This window comes from Microcaecilia unicolor, chromosome 12 (assembly GCF_901765095.1).
Source record: "Microcaecilia unicolor chromosome 12, aMicUni1.1, whole genome shotgun sequence".
NCBI lineage: Eukaryota > Metazoa > Chordata > Amphibia > Gymnophiona > Siphonopidae > Microcaecilia > Microcaecilia unicolor.
The window spans coordinates 57,465,257-57,489,351 of record NC_044042.1 but is presented as its reverse complement, the minus strand read 5'-3'; the positions used below and the strand labels follow the sequence as shown (position 1 = coordinate 57,489,351).

The window sequence follows — 24,095 nt, the reverse complement described above, 5'->3', positions numbered from 1 at the left end:
AATCTTGCCCTGTATACATGCAATAAAATAATGGAAAATTGGAATGTGACCATTTCATAGAGTACAAAACAGAGCACAGATTAGAACTGCAAATAACAGCGAATTTCTGGAGCTGACACTGGAAAACAACTTTCAAAGGCAAAAACAGAGATGTGGGACTATTGCATAAATAGGCTTGACACAAAATCTGATTAGCGGAGGACACATGAAGTAACAAAATTGAATTGATAGCACTGAAAATGAAGTCTTCCATTTCTGCACTGAACATATGCAGGAAGATGTAGGAGTGTTAGTTTTTTTCAGTCTTAGGGTGCAGTTCTGTAAGGAGCGTACCAACAATTAGGTATGAAGAACATGTGTAAATGGCCAGAATACCAGCATATATGCATTTATGTCTGCACATACAGCTATGCTATGCACTATTCTATAAAACGACGCCTAAATGACATGGTATTTAGTGTGAAGGTGGATGTACACATGGGCAGAATTTAGGTGGGAACATTTGCACGAGCTCTAAGGCTCACACTTAAAATATACACATGCATTTGTCCTGCACTACAAGCTTAGGGGCCCTTTTTCAAAGTGTTGGTAAGCCCAATACGGGCTTACCGTGCACTAATCTGAAGCTACCGCCAGCCAGAAGTGGAGCTAGGTTGACGGCGCTGGGGGAGCGAAAGCAGCGCAAGAGCAGACTTCCAGCGGTACCGGCGCACATTTTCAATGCAACACGTTGAGAAAAAAATAGGCACCGGTACCGGCAGAACTCCGTTTGGGGGAGCGGCCGCTCCCCTGGCACCCCCCCTAGCTACGCCACTGCCACCAGCCCAATTCAGGCACCGATGGTTGTTCCAGCCCCCGATTCACCATTTCCCACACTAAGGAAGATTGGCCTATATTTTGTAGTGCAGCGCTAACCCAGCGGTAATTGGGCAGCACCGTGCGCTACCCAGTTACCACCGGGTTAGTTTGGGGGCTTTTACCGCCACCTCAGTGGGCGGTGGTAAGTGCTCTCCCTCACATGGCCATGTGGTAAGAGCAATCGTACCACATGGCCATGACTATTTTCAGCCTTTTTTACCCACTGCGGTAAAAAGGGCCTAAGCACGTGGCAAGAACAGCCCCCTCCGCTAGCACAGGGAATTTTTACCGCAGCTTGGAAAAAGGACCCCTTAGATAGCAACATGGTTACCAGTGGGATATCTAGAACTGATTCTTTGGTGTTTTTTGAGATTAACATGGGTGAGCATTAGACAGTATTCATAGGGACATTGGCCTATGCTGCTATTGTTTATTGGATGAACCTGACTGTAAAGTGGAAGGAGCAAGACCCAGCCAGGCACACCAATGGTTATGCTCTGGTGGTGACATATCTTCAGGGGAAACTAAATTATAGTCAATGCAATTTTATCTAGACTGTTTTGATAGCACAAATGAAAGAAAATACAATGTACACCACAAAATTATTTGTTAAAAATGTAATGGCACCTTATGACTCCATAACCTGCATGTGTATGTCTTGAAGGTCCTCGTGGATGGGTTGTTGTGTACATAAAGTGGGGACTGGGGGGTATGGGGAGTGTGTATGGCAGAATATTTTTTTTTTTGGGGGGGGGGAGAATTTAGAATATGAGAGGGAGAAGGGTGCACAGAGAGTGGTGAGTGTGTAAGTATGTGCATGCATGCACATGTGTGTGTATTATTATAGCTTGCAAAATTTTCTAATTTTCTACCCCGAGAGGCCAAATGTTTCAGAATCACTTCCCTTAAGAAATACTTGTGATTTCTCCTTGCACCCCAGCATCTGTAACAGGCACTCCCAGCCCTTGACAGCTTGAAGAGAAATATTATCTGGGAGGGAGTCTCTAACTTGACTTTATGGTTTTTTTAAGTGGTCATAAGTAGATAGTTGATTGGTTCAGTTGAATCTTGTTAGCTGTCTAAAGAAGAGAAAGGTAAATCATGTTATTGTAAGTTGAAGGTGTTTTGTTATAAATGAATAGGGGGGAAGAGGGGTTGGTGGTTGGGAGGCTAGGATAGGGGAGGGCAGACTTATACGGTCTGTACCAGAGCCGATGATGGGAGGTGGGACTGGTGGTTGGGAGGCGGGAAATACTGCTGGGCAGACTTATACGGTCTGTGCCCTGAAAAGGACAGGTACAAATTCAAGGTAAGGTATACACATATGAGTTTGTCTTGGGCAGACTAGATGGACCATGCAGGTCTTTTTCTGCCGTCATCTACTATGTTACTATGTTACTATGTTACTGGAAATTCAATAATGATAATAATAATAATAGTAATAATAATAAAAAGAAATAGTTATGGGAAAGCACCCCCAAAGATTTGATGGAAGAAGTTTTAAAGTTCTGCCTTGTAAATAAAGTCCAGGGTACAGCTAGTGGAAATTTCACTTCCAGAAATTTCTGAGGTGTATAATTAAGCACCAAGACATGTCCAAGTATTAATTGTAGTGTAACTGTGTACATCTGGGTGTACAAAGCTTCAGGTTGAGTGTTGCTGAACACACCATGAATTATATAATTATATTAAGGTCTGTGCAGTGTTATATTTCAACATGGAGAAATATTTTAAAAATATAGAAAAAAAAGGAAAGGTAAGAAGTCCAAAACAATAACATTTTTCAGCTGTTTAAACATATTTGGTATTGCATGTTGAGCGCCCTCTGAACTCATTTGAGGTCCTGTAATTGCATGATATGAAGCACTGCTGTTTTGGGGCTCATCGGCTCAAAGAATATCATTGTTAAAGCCATAGGGCCCTGTTTACTAAGCAGCATTATAAGTGTGTTAACATTTTTAACGGGCGTTAACTATCTACGCACATTAACCATGTACATGCCTACAATATACCTATAGGCGCCTACATGGTTAGCGCGCGTGCTAAGTGTAGGCACGCTATAAACACTAACGCACACATGGGCAGAATTTAGGCGGGAACATTTGCACGAGCTCTAAGGCTCACGAGCTCTAAGGCTCTAAGGCCCATAGGCACCAAAATTTCAAAAATAATTACGGGCACCAAACATACTCCACCCTGGACACAGTGAAGAAGCTTGCTCAATATTTGGGGTGCTCAGCACCTACTGGCACCCACAGAGCTGGATCTCAGGGTTACAGCTCCCTCTTCAGTTGAGGATTCAGCTGTAACTTCTTTAACTGAGGTTTTATATTGGTTTAATAGTTAATAATAGGTGGCGTGGAGGGGCATAATCGAATGGGGCGCCCAAGTTTTCATGAGGGCGTCCTTGCAGGACGGCCCCGCGAAGGGGCGGGGAAACCTGAATTATTGAAACAAGATGGGCGTCCATCTTTCGTTTCGATAATAAGGTAGGGGACGCCCAAATCTCAACATTTAGGTCGACCTTAGAGATGGTCGACCTAAATGTTGAGATGGTCGACCTTAGAGATGGTTGTCCCCAGTTTTCAGCCATGATGGAAACCGAGGAAGCCCATCTCAAAAACGACCAAATCCAAGCCCTTTGGTCGTGGGAGGAGCCAGAATTCGTAGTGCACTGGTCCCCCTGACATGCCAGGACACCAACAGGGCACCCTAGCACTGCAGTGGACTTCACAAATTGCTCCCAGGTGCATAGCTCCCTTACCTTGGGTTCTGAGCCCCCCAAAAACCCCCAACCCCCCCCCCCAAAACCCACTCCCCACAACTGTACACCACTACCATAGCCCTAAGGGGTGAAGGGTGGCGCACCTACATGTGGATACAGTGGGTTTTGGGTGGGTTTTGGAGGGTTCACATTTACCACCACAATTGTAACAGGTAGGGTGGGGATGGGCATGGGTCTGCCTGGCTGAAGTGCACTGCACCCACTAAAACTGCTCTAGGGACCTGCTTACTGCTGTCAGGGAGCTGGGTATGACATTTGAGGCTGGCATAGAGGCTGGCAAAAAAAATTTTTTAAGTTTCTTTTTTAGGGTGGGAGGGGGTTAGTGACCACTGGGGGAGTAAGGGGAGGTCATCCCCGATTCCCTCCGGTGGTCATCTGGTCAGTTCGGGCACCTTTTTGAGGCTTGGTCACAAGAAAAAATGGACCAAGTAAAGTCGGCCAAGTGCTCATCAAAGACGCCCTTCTTTTTTCTATTATTGGCCGAGGACGCCCATCTCTTAATCACGCCCCAGTCCCACCTTCGCTATGGTGCCGGCACGCCCCGTGAACTTTGGTCATCCCTGCGACGGAAAGCAGTTGAGGATGGCCAAAATCGGCTTTTGATTATGCCGATTTGTGCGACCCTGGGAGAAGTACGCCCATCTCCCGATTTGTGTCGGAAGATGGGCGCCCTTCTCTTTCGAAAATAAGCCTGATAATAGTCATTGTAAACTATTTCCACCTCACAGGTATGTCATTTTTATAAAAAGCAGTGGGTGTCATAGCCAGTGAGCTGGACAGATTCTGTTTAGGTAAGAAGGAAACAAATGTTTTTGGGTCAGATGTAGGATGTGGATCTTCCCATTTTGGTCCAGATGTACAAAAGGTTATTTCACAGTTTTTGGGTAATTTTATAACACATTTTCAGGTGTCAATTATGTTTTACACATGGAAAATAGATCTTATAAAATTGTGGCGGGTTAAAATGCATAAACATTAAGGGGCCCTTTTACAATGGCGTGGCAAGCCCACCGTGGGATTGCCATGCGCCAATTCAGCACTTACGCCTTGGTACAGCAGGAGCCCAGTGGCAGTGCCTGCCCCCCCACGGCGCACCATTTCCGGCACTCAAAAATACTTTTATTTTTTTAGTGCTGGGGCTTACCTGGTGGTAATTGGGCAGCCCTGTGCACTGCACAGTTACTGCTGGGTTAGCGTGGGAGCCCTTACCGCCTCCTACATAGGAGCAGTAAGGGCCCCCCCAGGAAATGGTCATTTTCTTTTTTTTTTTTTTTAAATAAATGTTTTTACCCACTGCAGTAAAAGGGGGCCTCTGCATGCAGCAAATCCATGTGCTGACGCTACGAAGGGTCCCTTTTACCACAGCTTGGTAAAAGGGGCCCTAAGTGCACTGAAAGATAGTACATACTTTATTCCAGTCTGCATATAGGTGTTTCTTAGGGTGCATGTACTTTATAAAATATGAGGGTTATTGTCAAAAGGTCACCTAAAAATTAGACACCCAAAGTATGTGCTCTAAACACAACCCCCTCCCCCCCATATTCAGTGCTATGTAGCCGGCCAAAATGGCTGCTGACCAATTAAATAGTGCTTAACCGTCTGTCCGCCAATATTCGGGGGGAGGGTTAACCAACTATCCCCCACTGAGTATCTCCGGTTAGCGGCTAGCAGATAGCCAGTTAGATCGCCCGATATAACCAGCTATCCTCCGATTTTTAAAACCAATTTAGCGACCATATTAGGCTGTGTGAAAATGTTGGCCGGTTTAAAGATAACCGGCTATGGCTGAATATCAATGTAGCCAGTTATCTTAAGCTGGCCAAAAATAAACCGGATATTCAATGCCACTCACCAGAAATGGCCCGGCATTGAATATCCGGGCACAGCGTCAACTGCGGAAGTTAGCCAGTCTAACTCCTACGGTCTGAATATCAGCCCCAAATTCTATAATGGTGATTATGCATGTAATTGCTATTATAGAATAATACTGTACATTTGCAGTTATGCGCATAACTTTAGACATGAGGACTTAAGCTAGCTCAATGGCTGATGTAAACGCTCACTCCTAACTGCTGTATTCTGTAACCTGCATATATAAGTACTAGGCACGCTCTGACCAACCCAAGCCTCTCCCACATCCACACCCCCTAGTAGTCTTTGATCCTGGGATCTGAAATTCTTTATTAGATGATTTAAGGTTCATGTCAGACTTGCTATTTTCTCAGGCATTTGATCCTGATAATTTTGACTGAATTTTGCTGCACTATGATTATTGTTGAATGTTTTATGTGCTTATATATTAATATCATATTTATTTGTGGATTTTTATGTTTTAAAATGATTATTATGTTTATGTGTATGCCGCACAAGAACTTGGAGATGCGAGGTATAGGAATTTTCTAAATAAAAAACTAAACCTGGTAAAAGTTGAAAAATCCCTGAATTTTTAATTACTAGTGACTATTAAGAAATAAATAAATAAAAAGGAAAGGAATTATAAAACAGAACAAGCGGACCAATATTCATCTGGTGGCAGTCACTGACCATTGCCAGCTAAATTTTAGCCCCGGATGTTCAGTGCTGAGCCATATGTGGACACTGGCATCGAATATCAGGGGTTAATTACATTGGTGCTGGCTGCTAAGATTATGTAGGTTCCGGCCAATATTCAGTCGGGGTCAACATAAGACAGTTATGTGGGCCCTGGCTGAATATCGGCCGGGACCCACATAAAACAAATATGTCCTTTGCTCCTGCTGACACCCCAATGTTCCCCCCTCATAAGACTAGTCCCCTGCAATGCTAGGTTTCCTGACTCCAACCCCCCCACAAGGATAGCCCCTTCCAACACCTGTTCCCTCAACCCTTCTGCTACTCAGGATAGGCTCCCCGGGCCTACCTGAAGTCACCAGTGGTCCAGTGGGGGATAGGACAGAAGCAAAGCCTACTTGCTCCTGACTCTAGTGGCTGTGACGACCTTTGGTACTACCAGGAGGCTGCCATGACAAGTTGTGGCAGTCATTTTGGAGATGCAGCCACTAGGGGCAAGAGCAAGTGGTCTTCCCCCTTGGGAGCCTATCCTGAGTAGCAGGAGGGTTCCGGGGGGCTATCTTTGCAGGGGGTGGTTGGGACCAGAAGACCAGCATTGCGGGGGAGAGGGATTAGTCTTGTGAGGGGACACGGAGGAGGGAGAATTGGCAGGAAGACAGGACACTTTATTTTAATGCAGGCTCCGGCTGATAGCCATCTTTTGAGCTGTCCTAAATTTGCCTGTTTAGCTATATGGGTGCCAGGCCTGAATATTGCTGGCATAACTGTATAAGTTCCGACTCCTTTCCAATGCTACTCACTGTACCGCCCTTGATCTGCCCACATTTTTGTTAGCCAGTCAGAGCCAACATTCAGTGGCACTGCCTGGTTATGTGCCCCTGAATATCGGCAGTTAGGCAGCCCTGAGTGATTTAAGTGGAAAGAGCCTCTCCTGGCCACTTAAATCACTTTGAATATTGCCTGAAAAGTATATACAATATAGAGAGAAATCGTGAGAGAAACAGAAGGGGGTATGGAAGATGGTAGAGCTTATTCCCTCTGAATTAAATACACTTCATTTCATTGGCTGATTTTCTTGCTTCCTTCTTCCCCCTTGTTTTCCATCAGGATCTTCATCTCTCAGAGCATACCCTTTCATCTCTGTGGTCACAAAACAGCCAACTGTGGTCTCTCAACTGTTACCAGGGTCCTCTTCCTCCTGCCTAATACCAGTGCCATCTCCTCAGTTGTCCCCTGGAGCCACACGTTCAGAGACACCTGCCAGTGAGGCACAAGCCAGCAGTGAATCAGAGACTGAGCTACCAGCACCCCGACTGAAAAAACCACGGCGCAGCCGGACCATCTTTACGGAGCTGCAGCTGATGGGTCTGGAGAAGAAGTTCCAGAAGCAGAAATACCTCTCAACCCCGGACAGGTGAGAGGAGCAACAGAAAGTCTCTGTGGCCTAGAGGTCAGAGAAAAATTTTGGAAACCCATTTGTGTAGTAGTTTTGAAACTTTTTTTTGCCTTTACTGTGAGCTTTAAAAGTTATATCTGACCTGGCAATAAATATTTTGTTCCTGTATCAAATAGATAGTGCCTAATAAATGAAGGTCATAACCTCATTGGAAGGAAGTTAACCTCTTCCCCATGCTATGTGCTGTTGCACACTTAGTGCCCCTTTTACAAAGGGGCAGTACCTGTTCTGCTGCTTTGCCACGTGCGAATCTGGCACTACCACCGGACTCCTGTAGAAGCCTGGCATTAGTGACTGACCCCCAATGTGCGCCATTTCTGCCATGTCAGATTTTTTTGTGCTGGGGGGGCTTACCTGGAGGCAATCAGGCAGCGCCGCATGCTGCCTGGTTACCACCACGTTAATGCAGGAGCCCTTACCGCCTCCTAAATAGGTGGCGGTAAGGTCTCCTCCGGGAAATGGCCGCACGTCAATTATTTCACTTACCGCATGGCCATTTCTGTCCTCTATTCAGAATTTACTTTTTCCAGGCTGTGGTAAAAGGGGGGGGGGGGGGGCTCGGCATGTGGCAACACCACCGCAGAGTCCCTTTTACTGCCGCTTGGTAAAAGGGGCCCTTAGTGACGTCATCCTCCTGAAAATGAAGGTGAGATTAGATCTGACTGACTATGACAGCAATGTGATAAATTAACAAGTGATGACTAGCTCAGGAGACAAAGCTGATCCATCCCAGTCCTGGACTCAGATCAGTAGGTAAAAGCACTTTACACTCAACATATAAACAGCAAGCTGCACTTTGGAAGATGAGGAAAAGAATGCCTTAAAGATCTATGTCATTTGAGCGCAGCCCTGTTACCCTATGATGTCACTATGATCGGGAAACACTGCTTCTTCATTAGTTTAAAGGATTAAACAGAAAAATTTACTCCATTTAAACACATCTTGCTTTCATAAGGCTTAGCATTTTCAATTGTAGACATCTGCAAGGCTAGCCCTATCGCCAGGTGGACTAGACATCCACCTAGATTGGCAGACTATCTGGGGGAGGGGGGGGGGGGGGAGAGAGCCATGCAGCATCTGCACAGCCAGCAATGCAGCCCTTTACACTACTGTCTTTGACCATCTGCAGGTGTGTACTCAATACCTGTCCCATTCTGCCCCTTTAACAATATGTCGTATGGGATAAGAAATGGCAGGTCTTGAGCGTACATGTGCATGGAGATGGTCTAAGGCCTGCCATCACAGTTTCCTTTCTGTTAATATGTATGTTCCATTCTGGTGGCAGTTCAAATAGGGTGCCAGCAGCAGCAGTGGCAGGGAAAAGAATAAGGGGGGAATGTTTGACAGCTTTGGGGGAAAGATATAGGGAGAGGTGCTGGACACTTGGGAGAAGGGAAGAAGAGATACTCAACAACTTGGTGGTGGGGGAATGGAGGGAGTCATGTTGGACACCTGGGACAGAAGCGAAGGGGGAGATGCTGGACACTTTGGAGGATGGAAGAGGGTTGAGATGCTGGTGGACACCTTGAGGGGAGGGAAGAGGTAGAGCTGTTGGACACCTGGAATGGGGGGGGGGGGGGGGGGAAAGAAGAGAAATGCTGGATGCCTGGGGGATGAAAAGGGAAGGATGAAGGAGAGAGATGGATACCTGGGGAGAGAGGTAAGGAAAGGGTGATTCTGGTCTACTGAAGGGGATAAGAAAGGGGAGGTGCTGAAGATCTGGGGAGTTAGGGAAAGGAAGGAGAGATGCTGAAGACTTGGGAGAAGGAAAACGGAAATGCTGGAGAAATCTGGGGGATAGGGAACGGGAAATGATGGTAGAGAGGCATAAGGGCAAATGGCTGATGGCTCACTAGGACACCAGATACCCTTGGATAAGTTGTGGAACTTGTGATTATGCAACCTCTTATTGGCTATTTGTGCAAAAAGTTTAAAGTGGCTCTTTAATGTGGATGTATATGTAAACATTTTTGGGGTTTATTTTTGGGCATTCTTGAAATTTTCTCCTGATTTTTAGACATTTGTTCAGTTCATTTAAAACATTTGAATTAATACATTTTTTAACACATATTACAATTTTTAAAAACTTGTGATATTTGACTTAAGGCACATTAATTCTTAGATTAATGTATGCAAATTGATTTAGGGTGCATTAAATGAAGTACTAATGAACCAAATACATGCCAATAAATGCACATCACATCACTGCTCAACAGGGATTTCTTAGCTTTTTTTTTAAGCTCAGAAGGCAAATACCAAAGGAATTTTCCAAATAACTAAACAGTTTACTCAGCTAAATAACCTGGGCTGTAAATTGCCCTTCCCACAGCAGCTACAATTATATGCACTGTTTCACAGTATGCATACTGTTTGCCATGACAAGAAGGAGATCCAGGGGCAGGCAAGGTTGGGCAAGGTTGGGCAAGGTACAGCATCTTTGGGGATTTCATTTTGAAATTCCTGTATATACTTATTATGCATACTTTGCACTTGCTATAAAGAACATAATCTGTGGCTACTTTTTTTTTATCTGTGGTTCCTGCTAAACTCTTGACGGAGTTTCCTATTGTTCAAGGTTTATGGCTTATTGTATTTAACTACTTCCCAATCATGAAACAGCAAAGCAGTATACAAAGCCCAAAAGCATAAAAGTTTCAAGGGTAGCTAGACAGCAACCTACAAAAAGAATAATTATGCCAACAAGCAAGAAAATCTACATAATATATGTAAAATGCTTTGGTTGTGCTCACAGCAAGGTGGTATATCAAAACCATGACCCTTTACCCTTTACCCTTTACCCTTTACACTTTACATAGAAGTGAAATGAAGACACAACACATCCAGGTAGCTTATGCAATTTATACTTAACTAACAGACCTGAAAAAATGAGATCCAATCACATATAAATTACCATAACAAAAAGACTGATTTAAAAGCCAGACTGGGACTTCCTCCGTCAGTGCCCCCTGAGTCTCTTGCAGACACTCATAGCTGGTCTTCTTTTAATCAGATGTCTGCCTTTGAACTCTGTAAGGCACCTGATACTTGCCTCAGTTATATTCCCCCCTCCCCAGGTGATAATATTCCTCTGCAACCACTCAGAGACCCTACATTTAGCCATTTTCTGTTTCTCATCAATATGCTTACAGCCTAATTATAGCCTATCTTCTGAGATTTTTGTACTGCTATAGTTTGATCTCTGCTTAAAAAAACACTCTCTTGATCCCTACTTCATCAGTAATTTTCACCCTATTTCAAATCTTCCCATCACTTCCAAAATGATAGAACAATCACACAGTGGAGTGGAGGAGTGGCCTAGTGGTTAGGGTGGTGGACTTTGGTCCTGAGGAACTGAGTTCGATTCCTGGCACAGGCAGCTCCTTGTGACTCTGGGCAAGTCACTTAACCCTCCATTGCCTGCCGCATTGAGCCTGCCATGAGTGGGAAAGCGTGGGGTACAAATGTAACAAAACAAACACACTTCCAACTTTTCAGATTTTTAGATAACATTAACAGCCCCTATTTAAGGCATGCCAGCTTCCAATCTGGTCATTGCATAGCATCACCATCTTTTGGCTCTTACTAATAAGATTCTGTCAAATAGATGTAGGTAAAGCCTCTTGACTTAATTGGTGCTTTTGATTTGCTTGACTACTCTTTATTGTTCTCTTATCTATCTGACTTGGGCATGAGGGATTTTCTTCATATCTCAGGAATCATACTTTCTCAGTATGCATAAATGCTTAGTTCTTCTTCACGACTCATCTCCGGTGGGGTGTGCCAAAGGGCTCAGTGCTGATCCTATTCTATTTCATTCTTTGTGGTACCCCTTGCTACCTTAATCCAAGGTCTTGGTCTTTGTTCCTTTCTTTATGCTGATGATGTCCAGATTGTACATTAATACAGATGGACCCCGTTATTTATGATTTTTCCTACCTGAATGGCTGCCAGTTAACCATGGGTTTATGCTAAACACCACCATATATGTTGCTAACAGGAAAGAGTGCACACTCACATGCCCTCTGCTCTGTTTTTGCCTGAAAAACTGACATTATTCCCAACATATGTAGTATTGACCATCCATGAATGAGAATAAGTCATCGTTCTTTGGTCTACATCTTCTAATGTAACTTCCTCAAGTTCTAGATCAAATTTGGATTATTTTAATATAATATTGATGGGTTTACTAACATTGATTTTGAAGGATCTTCATATGTTCAAATTGTAGCTATATGGATAATTTTGAATAAGAGTAGATTTCTTCATATTACACATGTAATATTGGGGAACATTGTTCACTCTTTTGCAAGAGTGTCCACTATTCACAAATAGTGTGCATTGTTTCCAAAGAGTGCACACTAGTTGCATTATTGCCCCAAAACACACCCACACAAAAGGTAATAAAAAGAAAATACCCACAAACATCATAGGAAGCTAAACAAAACAAAAATATTTTGGCTGCCCCTACTATTTATATATTTAAACAATTCCTTTATTTACTTTTGCCTACCTCCATATTATGATTACTAATAGCTTACGTATGGTCAGGTATCACCATCTGAATGGAAGCAGGCTATTATAGACCCCTGCCTTAAGGATTATAAAGCTAATTTTCTATGGCTTTGAACTATTTACCCATATCATATTGTTTCTTCAAGTTGAAGGCTGTTGAGAAATTTGTTGCACTACAACTCACTATTTGGAAGAAAAAAAAGGTCTGTATTCAAAGCGGACTGGTTTCTGCGCTTAACATTATATTGAACGGACTTTGACAACTGCTAAATTTTACCAGGATGAACCTGGATCTTTTACTTTCATTGAGCCTTTCAACAACTTTTGACTTGGTCAATCACTGTATACTTATCTGGAGGCTTATTGCCATTGGGATATCGGCATTGCACTTGACTGGTTCCATTCTTCTCTTGAAGGCAGAGCCTTCTGTGTCCAGTGGTGCCATTCTCTTCTCAAAAACAGCTCCTCTGTGGTGCCTTTTCTGCAATGCTCAGCTGAACATGTCTTTTGGCAGCTGATTGGCCTCCAGTCTTCTACTCCTGCCAGCTCTGTTGCACATCTGTTCTAAATGGTGAGCACTGGAGCTGGAGGTAAGAGACAGAATGAGCAAGGCGGGGGTTTTGTGAGTGCCAGGGACAGGGTTGAAAAGATGGTTGGTAGGGAGAGAAAGTGGTAGGGCTGCTGTGGTGAGGGAAGAGTGCTGGGATTGGCATTGTTAAATATGGGGGAAGAGGATTGCAGATGTGGAGGAGGAAGTGTTATGTGGGTATGCATAGGATTGTGGGAAGGAATGTGAACGCTAGTACATAAGTACATAAATAATGCCACTATAGGAAAAGACCAAGGGTCCATCGAGCCCAGCATCCTGTCCATGACAGCGGCCAATCCAGGCCAAGGGCACTTGGCAAGCTTCCCAAACGTACAAACATTCTATACATGTTATTCCTGGAATTGTGGATTTTTCCCAAGTCCATTTAGTAGTGGTTTATGGACTTGTTCTTTAGGAAACTGTCTAACCCCTTTTTAAACTCTGCTAAGCTATCCTCCTTCACCACGTTCTCTGGCAACGAATTCCAGAGTTTAATTATGCATTGGGTGAAGAAACATTTTCTCCGATTTTTTAAAAATTTACTACACTGTAGTTTCATCGCATGCCTCCTAGTCCTAGTATTTTTGGAAAGCGTGAACAGACGCTTCACATCCACCTGTTCCACTCCACTCATTATTTTATATACCTCTATCATGTCTCCCCTCAGCCGTCTCTTCTCCAAGCTGAAAAGCCCTAGCCTCCTTAGTCTTTCTTCATAGGGAAGTCGTCCCATCCCCGCTATCATTTTAGTCGCCCTTCGCTGCACCTTTTCCAATCCTACTATATCTTTCTTGAGATGCGGCGACCAGAATTGAACACAATACTCAAGGTGCGGTCGCACCATGGAGCGATACAACGGCATTATAACATCCTCACACCTGTTTTCCATACCTTTCCTAGTAATACCCAACATTCTATTCGCTTTCCTAGTGCTGGTTACTAGGAGAAACAGGGGTCTTGTGTTTTTATGGCAATGTCATGGAAAAGCTAAATATTTGATTCAACTAGGAATGTTTTGGAACAATAGCACTTGCACTGTGAATATACCAATGACACACAGAAAGAACCCTAATTAGCTGAAAAACAAACATCTAAATTTAATATTTCCTATATTAACATCTAGAGTAAGAACTCTGCTTGTAATGTATCTGGCACAGTCTTGTCACCTGGCTTAGATTAAGGTATTTACAAGCCAAAATGCTCACAGTAAAGTCATAAGATAGTTCTCCACACAAATTTCAGTGCAAACATTATACAAAATATTGACGTGCACATTGGAGATGTGGCAAAAAGCACCCTTTTAAAACAATGTGTTCCATGGATTTTATTCCAAAATGCATAAAGCCAGTAAAGACAACCATAATATTGTGAGACTACCACTAGAGATTGTGGCGGCCATTTTGAGGCCAGAGCTAGCATGGGCATGAATGACTGGGGATTGTTTTTGGTCAGAAGAAAACTAGACCTAGGACATGTGAAGGTAGACCCAGGAGAGCCTACAGGGGGTGCAGTTGGGTGTTCTTCCAGGAGGGAACACTATTTTTGGTGGTGGAGGATAGAAGGGGGGAACTGTACTTGTGTGTGTGTGGGGGGCGGGGGGGGGGGGGTCTAAAATCAGTGCTGTGTGAGTACTGAAATTGGTGATCCCCTTATGTGAGTCTTGGCTAATATTTAACCAGATCCACATAAATGTCTTATGCAGACCCCAAATGAATATCGTCCAGGGTCCCATAAATCCAGGTAGCCAACACATGTCTGGTGATGGTCATACTCAGATATTTGATGTCAGGGCCTGGATATGGTTTGGCATTGAATATTGGGGTCAATTTAGCTAGTGATGGTCAGCACTTAAACAAACAGTAACTGTTGCTGACTAGATATTGACTGTGAAATTATGGGCCCAATATTCAGCTGGCAACAATCAGCATTTTGCTGACTGCTGCTGGCATTATACCTGGAAATTGTGAACCATTTCTGGGCTCCAGCATTGATTTTCCAGGTATATGGAGCCAGTCAACATATATCCAGTTAAGTGTGATACTCAGCACTTAACCAGCTATAAAGAACCACAAAAAAGATAGGACTGCTTGTACTATGGTCCTATATATGCAGTTATCTTTAACCGGTTAAGTGCCGACTCTGTCCCTGGATTGCCCCTAAATTAGCCGGTTTCAGCTTGGGCACTAACTGGGCATTTTCTGCAGCACTATCCAGTTAAGGGCCATTGAAAATACCCAGTTAGCCCCAACAGGCAATTTTAAATGGCCAGGAGAGGCTCCTGGATGTTTAAATCATTGTGAATATCAGGCCCTATGTGTATAAATTTAGGCACTCAACCCTAGTAAATTTTCAAAAAGACCAATTTAAGAGCTAAGTCTCAAAGTTAGGAGCACAAATCCTTTGAATATTGGGCCCTTGGTTACTAATGTGTGATAACTTTTGATCATTTACTCTAATAGGTGTAGCTAACCCTGGTACCTGAATATTTTGAAAACCAGAGTGACATGATTTGAAAACCACTGGTTTAGATAGTTACCTTTTCATACTGACCCTTCATTCCTCTTCTCTTCAGGCTGGACTTAGCTCAGTCGCTGGGACTGACACAACTTCAGGTAAAGACCTGGTACCAAAATCGCCGCATGAAGTGGAAGAAAATGGTAAGTACAATAAACCTTTTGCAGTCTTAGCGGATGCGCGCCAGAAAATAAAAATTATTTTTCGGACGCGCATAGCGAGCACGCGCCAAAAATAAAATTACCACAAGAGCCACGCAGTTGCCGGATGGTAACTCCAAATTGGCGCAGGTTGGGCACACGTAGATGCTTTCACGGCTTAGTAAAAGGGCCCTTTAGTTACCAGCATTTACATCAAGCTTTACTTGGCCTAAATACCTATGACTACATTTTGTCATGTGGACATGCACTAGGTGTATTCTGTAAACCACGCCTAACTTTAGGTGTAGTTTATAGAATACAATTAGGGGTATTTTTTTCAGCGCTGAATTTTATCGGAGCCTTTTATAGAATCTAGCCCTATGTGTGTGTAAATGAACTTTTAAAGCCCAGTTATTCAGCGGGCTTTATCTGGATAGGAGTTGCTCATACCTAGACTTTCAGATTCACTTACCTGGATAAAGCCACAGAAAATTTGGTCCGACCATCTTAAGGTAGTGCCAGGGTTTTCTGGGGCGTAGTCTTATTTCCAAAACCCTCTAAGTCCACTGTAATTAATATTCACTTAGTGGGTTTGAAAATAAGCCCTTCAATTAGAAGCAACATTCAGTCCTCTAGCTGGTAAATATCCAGACAAAGTTAGGAGAGAAAAAAGACTGTCCTAATTTTGTACAGTAGAAGTAGTTATCTGGGTGCTGGTCTGAACATTGCTGGTCCCTACATAAATGCCAACAGCTGCATCAGACCCAGATTTTCAGAGCTGGCACTGAATATCCAGATATAAAAAGCTTGCAGTGGCCTACATTAATATTGACCCATTACAAAATACTGACTAGTGGAAAAGTATGTGCCATGATTTGCTGGTGCTTACTTTGCTGGTGGGTAGGTGCATGAACCAAGTTTGGGCAGCGTATGGGCAGAGTGCACAAGTGCATACAAAAACAATAGAATTCTATCATTTATTCACATATGTGCTAATATCTAGATGTCATGGGGTTGGTGCAAGTGATCGTGCCTGTCTGTGTGGTTTTTGGCCATTGGCACTAGTTGTCACCTATTTCCTTCATAGAATAGGTTTAAAGCGGGTGTATTACCAGCACCTATAGTGGGTGCTAACATTTACACAGCCATTACGTCTGTAAATATTTAGAATACTAGTATATTCTTGAGTATATGCATACTTACATATGTAAATGCCAGCATGCCACCTAAGCACTATTCTACAAATACCCACTTAACTTACATACCAAGTATCTACTGTACAATGGGGGTGTACACAGGGGTGGAGCATGGGCAGGACATAGGCAGGGCTCCCACTTATGCATGTAACTTACAGAATATTGTAAACTATGCACAGCCCAGGGCTGGCTTAACCATTGGACCAGGTGAGATACTGGCTCAGGGCCCCAGCAATAAAGGGTGCCAAAATCCCCAGGTTCTGACGTCCTCAATGGCTCAAACTGTCCAATGGTTAAGGCTTCTCTTCACTCCCCCTCCACGTGTCCAGTATATCTCCCTCCCTCCTTCCCTTCCCCTGCCCAGCGTTTCTCCCTGAATAGCGCACTTTGGGGCCCTTTTATTAAGCCACAGTAAAAAGTGGCCTGCGCTAGTTTTGGCGCATGAAATTGGTGCATGGTGGGCCACTTTTTACTGTGGCAGGGAAAAAAACCTTTTTTTAAAATGGGGCTATGCTCTAATATTAAAATTAGCACATGGCTATTTACTGCCTGAGCTCTTACTGCCACCTTGCAGTAATCAGGTAGCGTTCAGCAATGTGGCCATGCTGCTGATTATTGCCGGGAACACCACCCTCGGTAGAAAATTATTTTGTACTATGGGAAACTGCGTGTGCCAATTTCAGAACTACTGCCGGGCTCCCGCGCTACTCTGGCAGTAGGGCCGATTTGGCGAGTGCTAACCACGCAGTAGCTCTACTGTGCCTTTGTAAAAGGGCCCCATAACCGGATATGATTTCACTGGCTCCATAAACCCGTAAATTCAATGCCGGAGCCCAGAAATGGCCCGGTATTGAATTTCTGGATATAATGCTAGCAGAGGTCAGCAAAAAGCTCAGTGCAGCTGGATGAATATCGACTTCTGGGTAGTTTATCCTATGTTAGTTAGGTGTACCTTGATTATTGTAAACCGAAATATTTCTGATCTTGTAACCCATGTTTAATCTATTTGATGGAAAGACCTATAGATGCCAAACTAATTTAGGGGCATGTTTACTAAATTTTAGTGTGAGCTAATGTGTATTAGCAAGGAGCATGGCCTCACATAGTGCAGGGCCACCCAAATACAGGGTAGGGCCTGGGGCAAGCAATCTTAAGGACCCCCCCTGCAGTGCCCCTCCTCTGCACCCCCACTTACTGCATCTGCTCCCTCACTCTGTCTTCTCTCTCCTGCTCCTGTATGCTGGGACCTGAGTTATCATGTTAATGCATACTCTGCTTTGCTGCTACAGATCCTGTCGCATCGCCTCCCGCCTATGCAGAAACAGGAAGTACTTCACACAGGATGAGGCAGGAAGAAGGACCTGTGGTGGCAGAAGAGAGTTAATGCATTAATGTGATAAACTGGGTCCCGGGCTCGGTACGTAGGAGCAGGAGACCATTCTAGTCTTCTTCTGCCTATGTGTGCCTGCCTGCCAATGGAAGCCTTGATGGTGCCGGCAGGGCCCCCCTTGCAGGCCGGGCCCAGGGGAATCTTGCCCCCCCCCTCTCAGTGGCCCTGAGATAATGCATGCTGATGCATGTTAGCTTAACATTTGATAAACATTCCCCTCTAAATTAAGTTGCATTTCTAAAATGGATCCTAAAAGAAGTATAAAAGTCTGCTTGTTTTTCATGTGTGTGTGTGTTCTATTTTTAACAGAATTTATAAAGCTCTTATGATGGCCAACAGAATAGCTGAACGATTTAGAAAAGCTAGTTCGGAGTATTAAGTTTGCATTTCACCTCTTCTCAGTTTGGAGTTTTCACAGGCAACAAGACTATTTGCTTACTATATACTTTTCCCCCTCCTGCCTGTAAATGGAGTATATAGCACAGCTGTCCTTGCTTCCTTGTTGAATAGTCTGGAACTCATTTTCTTGACCAGATCATGGGATGTGATATTGTTGTGCAGCAAATAACTGGTTTATGCACATAGCACGCGTCCAGAGTGTATTTAATTAAAAAGCAGCTTAAGTGTATTTAATTATGTCATAAAAATTTGAGGATAATTTATCTTGGCTTTTCTTATGCAATCCTTAATTAAATAAGCAGGAAGTGAATTTGGTTGTTAGAATAGTAATCTGAATACAGTTGGTCTTTGACACGAAGCCAGAAGATCATTTTGCTGCTTGGTAGACGTATGTATGATATTTAATTGGACAGCCTATGCCACTGTTCAGAAATTGTGCACATTTCCAAAACACAAGTCCATACAACTGAAACATAATGGAATGTAGAGAACTAAAATGAATTTGAAGCTTTGTTAACTTTGTTGAGCACACACACTGCTCAAAATCCATCCAGGCTGCATTGCTGTTCCACTATATCTCCCTTACCATTTGTCATAATGTTTCCATTGTTTCCCTTCAGGTACTGAAAGGTGGGCAGGAAGCTCCCACAAAGCCGAAAGGCCGCCCAAAGAAAAACTCCATCCCAACCTCGGAAGAGATTGAGGCAGAGGAAAAGCTGAAAAGCCTGGGACAAACCTTGGAAATGGAAACCACAGAGAGTCAGGAAGGAGAGAAAGAACAGGAGGAGGAAGAGGAGTGGGAAGAGGAAAAGGAATCACAATCAGTGAAAAAGACCAGTCTTGATGCTGATGGGTTAAATTCACTGACAGAGTCGACCACAGAGCCTTCCTCACCAGAAAACACCTTATCAAGCTAAAAAGGAGCAGATAAACAAAACTGAATGAATTGATCTGTTGGGCACAATGCCTCTGGGAGCTAAAAATTCTTCAGTCAAGCAATAGACAGCAAGGTGTCCTCTCACTTCGCCTCTACGTGCACATACCAAAGATGTGAATGCGTTATAACGCCTGTTGAAACTGTGCGTAGGGCACCCTGCAGACAGCCGGATGTCAAGGGCTCTAAACTTCAATGGAGAACTGGCCACAGTGATGTTGATAAGATTTGAAGCTTTGCTGTGTTAGGCAAAGCAAAAGAACATTACACATAGGTTATACCTTTCCTCTGTGTTTATTATTATTATTGTTTTTTATTATTGCTTAATGTTTTTTGAATGAGCAGCAAAGCCGAAATTGCCAAGGAAACTATTCTAGATTTTTGCAAGGTCACTGTTTCCTAGCTGATTTGTTAATTAAGCATGGAGATATTTTGAAACACTGGGGTACACAACACTAGAATAGTCCTGTGTGGAATGTTGCATTGTACAGCGATCAAGAATCTATATACTTATAAGAAACATCTGGGTATCAAAACTTTGTTTTCTTATTCCAGAAAAAAAAAGGCCTTTTTCAGATTTTAAATCTAATGAAGAGAAGCGGGTATAAAATCCCTTTGTGCAATAAATTCATGAACTAGTGTAAAAACTATGACTTTTTAAATTTGTACACGAAAATTTACATTTAGTCTAGCCAGTGCAGCTTATTGATAACAATTTTTGGATAGGAAAAGGTGAGGAGGGTGTGCCTTCAAACAAATGTTTCTCCTTTTGTTTGTTTGAGATACGAAAAATTAATTATTAATTTGAGATGATCAATTTACCAATATTAGGCTGATGTTTTCTCCCCAAATATTTAATAAATGTGGAGCCTGTAAGGGAAATTTTTAAGGTGATCGATTTAGTAAAAAGTGGCTTACCAGGATTAATTGGTGGTTTCGATAAATAGCCCTCTTTCAGTGTGACTAGAAGGCCATCTGTGTTTGCTGCATGGAAAGGAGGCTTTCTCAGGGGCATATTGGGGCCAGTAGAGAAAATGTGTATATGGAGTTGGCTTTTTAACATAACCACAACAAATTGACAAGTGAAAGCTTGCATGTGTAGTCCAAGTGAAGACGGTTTCAAAGCCTGCAGTGGGATGTGCATGGAAAAGATTTGTACACCATTGCTGGACTTTTTCCCTGATTTTCAGATATTTTTGCCTCATTTTATTTAACATGTGCTAAAGCTTTCTAAAACATATTTAAGGGCCCTTTTACCAAGCTGCAGGAAAAAGGGTCCAGCGCTGGCGGTGGGGGCTGTTTTTCCCACGTGCCAATGCCCTTTTTACTGCAGTGGGTAAAAAAGCCCCCAGCACACATGGCCATGCGGTAAGAGAACTCTTACCGCATGGCCATGCTTCGGGGAGCCTTTACCGCCACCCATTGAGGTGGCGATAAGGTCTTCTGTGCTAACTCAGCGGTAACCGGGCAGCGCGCGGTGATGCCCAATTACCACCGGGTTACTGCTGCACAAGCCATTTCCGGGGGTTTTATTTTTGCCCCAGAAGTGGCGCATGCTCGGGGCAGGACAAGTGGTAAGCCACTCTGTAAAAGGACCCCTAATTGACTTAAGGCATGCTAATTCATAGGTTAATATGTTTTTAAAGCATGCTAATGAATTGGACGTGCTCTAATGAATGCACATCTCCAGTCTGCGGCTACAAGGTTAGGTGTAGACTTTGTCACAAGAAGAACACTTGGAACTTCAGTCGTCAATTTTCACGTATAACATGTGATTAAAAATGTAACAACCATGGCGTTCTCTGCCTACAGGGCACTAAACATGTCTTCTACTTCCCTCTCTCTAACTGCTTTGAGTGTGATCTATTTCTTTTCATTAACATATTTTCTACAAACAGGCATCCATGACTTGCTTAGCCCATAAAATACCACATGTTGTTTGGGTCAAGGCCAGAACCCAGATCCCAGGGCACAAATTTGATTGGAGGCCCCAAAGCGTACATTACAAAAATTCTGCTTTTCTGAGAAATCATTACATTTAGAAACACAGAATAATGGTGGCAGATAAAGACCAAGTGGCCTATTCAGTCTGCCCATCCATACCATCTCTATCCCTTCCTCTCCCTTAGAGATCCTACTTACTTGTCCCAAGCTGGCTTGAATTCAGTTAGTCTTTATCTCCACCACCTCCTCTGGGAGGTCATTCCATACATTCACCACCCTTTCCATGAAGAAGTATTTCCTTATGTTGCTTCTGAGTCTGTCCCCTTTCACCCTCATCCTATGCCCCCTCATTCCAGAGCTTCCTTTCAACTGAAAGAGACTTGCTTCCTGTGCATTTATCCAACATAGGTATTTATATGTCTCTATCATATCTCCCCCCCCCCCCCCACCTTTCTTCCAAAGTATACATATTGAGATCTTTAAGTCTGTCCTCATATGCTTTATGATGACAACCACTGGCCATTTCAGTAGCCACCCTCTAGACCCTGGTGATTAACCCTCTGAGACAGGCTGAAGGCTTATAAAATGAAATGTATATTTTGGTTTAAACAAAAAAGCATCACATGCATATCCTAAATTTGTATAGGGCATCTAGGTTAGGAATTTGCTACAGTAGCATAGTAGATGACGGCAGAAAAAGACCTGCACGGTCCATCCAGTCTGCCCAACAAGATAAACTCACATGTGCCATTTTTTGTGTATACCTTACCTTGATTTGTACCTATCTTTTTCAGGGCACAGACCATATAAGTCTGCCCAGCACTATCCCCGCCTCCCAACCACCAGCCCCGCCTCCCAACCACCGGCTCTGGCACAGACTGTATAAGTCTGCCCAGCACTATCCCCACCTCGCAATCACCAGCCCCGCCTCCCACCACCGGCTCTGGCACAGACCGTATAAGTCTGCCCAGCACTATCCCCACCTCCCAACCACCAGCCCTGCCTCCCACCACCGGCTAAGCTTCTGGGGATCCCTTCCTTTTACAAAAGGCTGACTGAACATGAAGCCTTTTGTATATATAGGAACATGGAGAAAACATGTATTTGATGGCGCATATAGTAAGACAAGCCATTTTACAAACAAACATACAAAATGGAGAGGCATCTCAAACAGTTTCATTTACAAATATACCCCTTATTCTATAAATTTAGAGACTAAGTGGGGGGGGGGGGGGGTGGAATTATCAATGTAGTCTACTGATGTTTTATTTTACTATTAACCCCAGTTATTGGTAACTAGGTCTCACTGCATAAAATGAAACCTGTGTTAATATAGCACAAATTAGTGTTAAAATGTCCCATCTTAACGGTAGCCCACGTTGATAACTTCCTCTTATATTGTGAAGAGTTTCAGCTTCTGGTAACCAGAGCTGATATTGTGATGTCATAATGCCTCATTCCTCCAATGCCTAAGAGTCAATCTCATCAGTGATGTCATAATTGATTGATTGCCCTATACTTGACTCACTTTTAGTACATATAGCAGTGAATTTAATTTCTAGAAACATCTTTTTTCTTTAATTAAGGGGGGAAGTTATCAGCGTTGGCTACTGTTAAGATGTATTATCCCCAATTATTAGTAACTAATGGGCCCTTTTACTAAGGTGCATAGGCACCTACATGCATCCAACATGCATCAGTTTGGAACTATCGCCTGGCTACTGCATGCCCCAGGCAGAAATTCCATTCTTTATGCAAGTCTGATACGCGCACCAGAAAATATTTTTTATTTTCTACCACATGGCGCTAACCGGGTGGTAATCAGCAGTGTAAGCATGCTGCTGATTACCATCTGGTTAATGTGTGAGACCTTACTGCTAAGTCAATGGGTGGCGGTAAGGTCTCAGGACAAAAATGGACGCACACTGATTTTTATTTTGCCGCATGTCTATTTTCAGCAAAAAAGGCCTTTTTTGCAGGAGTGCTGAAAAATGGACCTGCGCGCATCCAATACACGCGTCTACACCAGTGCAAGCCATTTTTCAGTGCACCTTATTAAAAGGACCCCTAAGTATCATTGCATACAATGGGACCTGTGCTAAAATAGCATGAGTTAGTGGTAAAATAACATCTCTTTATGGCACCACGTTAACTATGCCCTAATGCAAGCACCAGTTACCCATGTACGTAAGAATAGCCATACTGGGTCAGACCAATGATCCATCTAGCCCAGTATCCTGCTTCCAGCAGTGGGCAATTCAGGTCACCTGACAGAATCCAAGATTCAAGGGTCAAGCAATGGCTTTCCCATGTTTATCTCAATAGCAGTCTATGGACTTTTCCTCCAGGAACTTGTCCAAACCTTTTTTAAACTGACTGATACCACATCCTCTGACAGTGAGTTCCAGAGTTTAACTATTCATTGATGGAAAAATATTTCCTTCTGTTCATTTTAAAATTAGTACCATGTAACTTCTTTGTGTATCCCCTACTCTGTACTATTTGAAAGAGTAAACAGTTGATTTAGTTTTACCTGTGCTACACCACTCAGTATTTTGTAGACCTCTATCATATCCACCCTCAGACATCTCTTTTTTTCAAGTTGAAGAGTCCTGACATCTTAAGTCTTTCCTCATATGAGAGGCGTTTCATCCCTTTAATCATTTTGGTCTGTAATAGAATACTAGCATGGAAGTGTTAGCTGTGTGCTCAGTGGTATTCTATAACAGGCTTAGGGATAGATTCAGTAGATGGTGCCCAAATCTAAGCGCCAGGATGATGCATGCTAAGTGTGAATTCTATAAAGGCATTTCCACTGGGAACTGTTT

The 24,095-nt window shown here is 43.3% G+C and overlaps 1 protein-coding gene across 1 annotated transcript in view; it reads left to right on the top strand.

Annotated features, from left to right (window-relative positions):
* The window catches only part of BARX2 (BARX homeobox 2), a 61,118-nt gene extending 40,576 nt beyond the window's left edge, over window positions 1-20,542 (top strand). Inside the window, exons 2-4 of the mRNA XM_030221697.1 lie at window positions 7,301-7,607; window positions 15,323-15,407; window positions 19,010-20,542. Coding sequence (XP_030077557.1) covers window positions 7,301-7,607; window positions 15,323-15,407; window positions 19,010-19,306 — 689 coding nt within the window. The 3' untranslated portion in view covers window positions 19,307-20,542. The remainder of the gene's footprint in view (window positions 1-7,300; window positions 7,608-15,322; window positions 15,408-19,009) is intronic.
* The last annotated feature ends 3,553 nt before the right edge of the window (window positions 20,543-24,095 follow it).